At 32.5% G+C, this 7,122-nt stretch overlaps 1 protein-coding gene across 1 annotated transcript; it reads left to right on the forward strand.

Annotated features, from left to right (window-relative positions):
* The first annotated feature begins 3,547 nt into the window (after positions 1–3,547).
* LOC129891643 (NAC domain-containing protein 1-like) lies at positions 3,548–6,173 on the forward strand. Its single transcript, XM_055967064.1, has 3 exons — positions 3,548–3,923; positions 4,382–4,671; positions 5,167–6,173. The coding sequence occupies exons 1-3, from the start codon at positions 3,614–3,616 to the stop codon at positions 5,857–5,859; spliced, it is 1,293 nt and encodes a 430-aa protein (XP_055823039.1). The 5' UTR covers positions 3,548–3,613; the 3' UTR covers positions 5,860–6,173.
* The last annotated feature ends 949 nt before the right edge of the window (positions 6,174–7,122 follow it).

The raw sequence follows: 7,122 nt of genomic DNA on the forward strand, positions 1-7,122 counted from the left end.
GCTATGAATACGCCATGATCGTGTCGAGATCACATGTAGGTCCCATAACATTTCGAGAAGAAACTTATCGGAAGCTAGTTCACCAAATTATTCATGGGCTAACAAACACAAAAAATAAGAAAATAGCCTAATTCGACTTGTGTGGCCCCTAAATGCTATGAATGTGTCATGGATCGTGCTGAGTTCATATGTACTGATACCTCAAATATCTATGGAGGGTCCCATAATATGTTTGGGAAGAAATTTATGAAAAGTCAGTTCACCTAAATATTCATGGGCTAATTTACACGAAAAATGAAAAAATTGCCTAATTCTGTTTGTGCGGCCCCTAAATGTTATGAATATGTCGTGGATCATGTCGATCCCACACGTACTGATCTCTCAGGTAACTATGGAGGGTCCCATAATGGTTCCAATATAAATTGATAGGAAGTCAATTCACCAAAATATTCATGGACTAATAGAAATGAAAAATGAGAAAATCACCTAATTCCGCTTGTGCGGCCCATTAATGATATGAATGCACCATTGATCATGCCGATGCCACACATACTGATCCCCCAGGTACTTACAAAGGGTTCCAAAATGGTTTTAGGGAGAAATTTTGCGAGGCCACATATCAATTTTTGAAAGAAATTGATCGAAAATCAGTTCACCAAAATATTCTTGAACACAGACGAAAAATGAAAAAATCGCCTAATTCCATTTGTGCGGCCCTAAATGTTATGAATGTGCTGTGGATCGTGCCGAAGCTATACGTACTAATACCTTCGGTACTTACAGAGGGTTCCATAATGGTTTCAGGGAAAATTTTTCCAAAAGTCAATCCACCAAAATATTCATAGGCTAAGACACATGAAAAATGAGAAAATCATCTAATTTCGCCCGTGCAATCCCTAAATATTATGAATGCACCGTGAATCATGCTAAGGCCATACATTCTGATCTTCGGAGAACCTACGGAGGGTCCCATAAAGTTTTTGGAAAGAAATTGATCGAAAGCTGATTCACCAAAATATTTATTGGCTAACACACACGAAAAATGAGAAAATCACTTAATTCCACTTGTGTGGCCCCTTAATGCAATGAATGCATCATTGATTGTGGTGAGGGCACATTTATTGATCCCCAGGGTACCTACGGAAGGCCCCATAATGGATTTGGGAAGAAATTGATTGAAAGCCAATTCACCAAAATATTCATGGACTAACATAGACGAAAAATTAAAAAATCGCTTAATTCTGCTTGTGCGGCCCCTAAATGCTATGAATGTGACATGAATCATGCCGAGGAAACACGTACTGATCCTCCAGGTACCTCTCCATAACGGTTTTGTGGAGAAATTTACCGAAGGCCAATTCATCAAAATATTCATGGGCTAAAACAAACGAAAAATGAGAAAATCACTTAATTCCTCTTATGCGGCTCCTTAATGCTATAAAATCACCATTGATCATGTCGAGGACACATGTACTGATCCCCCATGTATCTACGGAGGGCCACATAACAGGTTTTGGAAGTAATTGATCAGAAGCCAGTTCATAAAAATATTCGTAGGCTATTATAGATGAAAAATGAGAAAATTGCTTAATTCCTCTTGTGCGGCCCCTAAATGTTATGAATGCACTGTGGATTGTGCCGAGGCCACATGTATTGATCCCTCTGATACCTACAGAGGATTCCATAATGGTTTCAGGGAGAAATTTACCGAAAGTCAATTCACCAACATATTCATTGGCTAACACACACGAAAAATAAGAAAATCATCTAATTTCGCTTATGCAGTCCCTAATTATTATGAATGGACCGTGGATCATGCCGAGGCCACACGTACTAAACTATCGGGTACCTATAGAGGGTCTCATAATGGTTTCGGGAAGAAATTGACCGGAAGCTAGTTCACCAAAATATTCATGGGCTAACAGACATGAAAAATAAGAAAATCAACTAATTACGCTTGTGTGGCCCTTAAATACTATTAATGCATCGTGGATCGCGCCGAGACCGCACATACTGATCCCTCGGGTACCTACGAAGGTTACCATAATAGTTTCGAGAAGAAATTGATCAAAAACCAGTTTACCAAAATATTCATGAGTTAACGCACACGAAAAATGAGAAAATCACCTAATTTTCTTATTTTTCATGTGTTAGCCCATAAATATTTTGGTGAACTGACTTTCTGTTAATTTTTTCTCGAAAACGTTATGCAAACCTCCGTAAGTATTCGGAGAATTAGTACATGTAGCCTCGACATGATCCACGACACATTCATAGCATTTAGGGGTCGCACAAGCAGAATTAGGCGATTTTCTCTTTTTTTGTGTGTGTTAGCCCATGAATATTTTTGGTGAATTGGCTTCCGATCAACTTTTTTACGAAATCACACAAAAAATTGGGATAATTCTGAATTTCTATTTTGTGACACATAATTAAACTTCACAAAAAGTGGCATCCGCCCTTAAAAAATAATGAGTATCATTTAATAGGTTGTCACCAATGGACCCACAAAATTTGAGCTCAAATAAAGTCGATCACTCCTATTTTAGAAAATTCATGAACTAATACACAAGAAAAATCAAGTAATCCTCAATTGATTTTTTGTGACAATTGAACTCCAAAAAAGTGACGTCCTCTTTTCGATTACAATGAGTATCATTTAATAAATCGTCACCAATGAACTCACAAAATTTGACCTTTAACAGAGTTGGTCACACATATTCCAAAAAATTCATGGTCTAATACACACGATTCTCTTCGAGTTGTTATTACATGTTGATGTTTCATTATGTATTCTATTATCTTGTATTGTGTTTTACTTTATTGTACTATATTATTTGATGAATACAACATTTTTGAAAGATTACATCATTTTTTTATCATTATATAATGCCATACACAATAATTTGTAAGCTTATCAAAAAAGTAGGGTATGTGATAAAATTATTATAAAAAAAACTTAAATAATAAAATAGAACTATTTGAATAATAAGCGAAGACAATGAGACTTATTGTCATTATATAACAATAAATTTAACTATACAATACATTGAAACTTAAGCAATAACTAAAACAAACATTATATTTAAAATTTAAAATTAACAACATGATACACTACAGTAGATATAGTTAACAACCATCCCAAGAGTTGGCGTCAAAGCTGGTTCTTTTGCCAAGTGTATTACAAGGATATTATTTTGGTAAATTTAAATTTTAAAGATATATTGAAAATATCTTGAAAATTATACACAATTTTTACCCGTAGAGTTTTGTAATATTGGATCAGTTGTTTTAATTGAGTAGGCTGTCCATTAGATAACGAGTTTTTGATTAAATTTCCAATTATTTAAATTAAAAAAAGATTTTGGAAAACTTCAAACTGTATTTCATCCAATCAAATTAAAGATGCACAAAATATCTTAGGATTACTAGTTATCTCATCCGAGTACAACTCATAGTTGTCAACTCCTTTTCCTATTTAAATTCCTAAACACCATTTTGATATTATAAAAACTCTTCTTCCTGTTAATTAGACTTTTAATTACTATTAACGTCTTCCATCTAATAAGGTGTAATTAGGGTTTTAAGTTTTTTCTTGAGAGTCCATTGCACTATGGAAAACCATCACTCATCTCCTACAAACAATGCTAATATGTCTAAAGATAACATAATTAGTGTTAATCATATAAATGAGCTCCCAATTAGTGCTGTGTTTAGCAACAAAAACAGCAATGGTGATCAAATTAAGTCTGCCGAAGAAATTGAAGCTTTGATGAAAAGTTTCCCTCCGGGTTTTCGATTTTACCCTACTGATAATGAGCTCATTACACATTATTTGGAGAAGAAGATTGCTAATTTGCCTTTGGAACCTAATAAGATTTATGAGATGAATGTTTATAAGTACGACCCCGAGACGATTGCTGGTATGTATAATGATTAATTAGGGTTTATGTGTTTTATCTTTTCTTGTTTAAGTTTTTAGGGTTTTGATTGGCAAAATATTTCAGGTTAAAACAAAATTTGCTTTCCTTTAATAAGTAGCTAGCTATATATGTTTACTTTAATAATAAATACCTTATCTTGTTCAACAAATACTATGTTTATTAATTTATTTTCTTCGTTGTACTTTGATGCTTTCCTTAAATACTGATCATACAACCTATCTTTAGTCGATTTTTTGGGTGATCTGATAGTACAAGGTTGTTATATATATTTACGTTAAAGTTTATCTTATAGTTTATGATGATGATGTCATTGTTTAATTGCTTGTAGACATGCTAATTACCCTAATTCTAGCTACAGGTGTAACGTTTATAATACTATAACATGTTAAAATACATTGATAGTGTAAGAGTTGTTCAAACGATTATCTTTTTTGCAGCATATGTTAAGCCAACGACGGGAGAAAAAGTATGGTACGTATTTACTCCAAGAAATCGTAAGTACAGAAACGGAGATCGACCCAACAGAGCTGCTGGGAATGGATATTGGAAAGCTACTGGAGCTGATAAAGCAATAAAGGATGATAAAAATAGTATAATTGGATTGAGAAAAGCTTTAGTTTACTACAATGGAAAGCCTACAAAAGCAAAAAAGACTGATTGGATTATGCATGAGTATAGAGTTCCTGGAATTCCAGATATTTCTAAAAGACATGCCAAAGATTTGAAGGTAATTAACTATCTTAATTACTTTTTTAATTTTACGTTCTATATATTTACTCAATCAGGTCACTTAAAAATCGTATGATACTATATGGATATATAACGTAGAAATCTTTTTCCTAGTCTATTTATTTGGTTTATCAAGTACAATAGTACTATGTAGTTGTCGTATATGGATTCGCGCTGGGAAGTCCCACATTGGGGATGAAGCGCTCCCTAATAAAGATGACTCCATATTCAAGAGGATTCGAACCTGAGACCTCTAATTAAGGATGAAGGAGTACTTACCACTCCACCATAACCCTTGTTGATAGTGAATTTAGATAGTTTATCCTAATACAAGTATCACGCTCATGTGGTTTTCTTATTTGTCTAGTGAGATTGTAACTTTATCATTTCATTGCTTTCCTATTTTAATTTTTTGTTATGTACATGTCCTAATTTAAAATTTTATATATGTTACTGGTTTTCCTATATTTAATTGTTCTTTTTTTTCTTGTAGTTGGATGAATGGGTTTTGTGCAAGTTGTACAATAGAAAAAATATGGATAGAAGCATGTTCACCCAAAGAAAGAGAAGTAGGGAAAGTCATGAACTAATTATTGATGAAGTTAAAGACACTTGTGATGGGCATGGGCAAGTTCATGAATCCTCCAATGAAAATTTAAGCAGTCATGAATCTTATGGTACTTTTTCCGATGCTGTAGTTGAAGACTCTACTAGAAACGACCCCACAAACTGCAATAACAACAACAATCATGTAATAACATACCACCCTCAAGTTCCCACAGGACTTTGTACCTTCCCTCAGTGCTCTTACATGCCAATATTTTGTAACTACCAAAGTTGTGTACCTCAATTCAACAATGGTAACAATTTTCATGAAGTTGGTACATCTATGACAAATGACATTATTCACCACCAAATCGCCCCTTTACCTATGATGATCGAACCTATATCTTCTACGAGAGCTTCCAGCAACGCAATCGGACATGATGACACCATGAAAAACGAAGGATTTGATGTATCTTTCTTCAGTTCATGTATTGGTGGCGGTTATGGTGAGTATGTTGGACATGATCAAATTGATCAATACCTTGTGAATAATTATGAGATGGATATGTTATATTCATCAGAATATAACATGAACAACTTTGTCAATGGTGAGAGTAGTAAATCAAAGGGAGATTGCTAACATATGTGGTATAGTTTTACCACAATTGATTAGCTTTAAGGTATTAGTTACGTTAGATCTAAGTTTCAGCAATTATGGTTTGATATTTGATTTAGTATGAACTCTTAAAGGATGATTTAGCATGTGTGTAGTACTTGCTACCTCATGAAAAATCCTATTTAGAATTAGTGATGCATTTGTTATCTATATAACATATGTTGTGATAATGTGTTACAATATTGTTTGAGTTTATATTTTATCTCATTTGCAATACTTATATGTATGGTAGCCCAGTGCACTAAAGCTCTCGCTATGCCCAGGGTCCGGAGAAGGGTCCGACCACAAGGGTCTATTGTAAATGTTAAATCAACTTTTCAAATATATATATATATATTAATTATTAGTGTTGATTGAAGTTTTCTTAATAGTTTGTTGATAATCTTTTATCAAGTATTATGAATTGATGTAATTATGATTGAAAGTCGTTGGCAATTTAATTGCAGTTATTTTCTACTTCTCAATTGTTACCTAATTCACTTCAATCTTAATCAATAATGTCTTGTAAGATTTTCTTCAATTTTTTGAGTGAATTTATACACATTTCAATTTCAAACTTATTGAATTATCAAATGATTATTAAAGTTTGAAGGTATTGTCTTAACTTTGAATGTATGATATTTTGATGATTTAAATCTATTTTTGTGATTAAAAGTAACATGAGATATTATACAAGTAAAAAATGATACTCTAGTTGGCCTACTCAATTAGATGAAATCGTAATTCTATTTTTAAATATTTCTACTATTCCTAGAATAATTTATAATAACATATGTAACAATTGACTCAATTAAAAAACAATTCAAAACTAAAATTAATAAGAACTTATCTAAGATCTAAACACTTGTAATATTATGTGATGTACAATAATTTTCATGATAACATGCATTGTGATGATTTATTACATTTTTTATGTTTATATTTTACCTCATTTGCAATACTGATATGTATATATATTATATATATTGAATCTTTATGACTTCTTCATATATTTACGTTTTATATTTTGATTTCTCATGATGGATTAATCTGGGGTTAGAGATTTCAATTGATTGATTATTTGTTTGAAGATACTCGATCATATTAATATATATATTAAACATGAGTGCATACTGCATACCAAGACATCGTGTGTTAACAGAAAGTAGAGTGAAATATCAACCATTGTTAATTATCATTTTCAAGCGGTAATCTAGTGAGTTAGTATTAATTAACCTTTTGATGGAT

This window comes from Solanum dulcamara, chromosome 6 (assembly GCF_947179165.1).
Source record: "Solanum dulcamara chromosome 6, daSolDulc1.2, whole genome shotgun sequence".
NCBI classification, from domain to species: domain Eukaryota; kingdom Viridiplantae; phylum Streptophyta; class Magnoliopsida; order Solanales; family Solanaceae; genus Solanum; species Solanum dulcamara.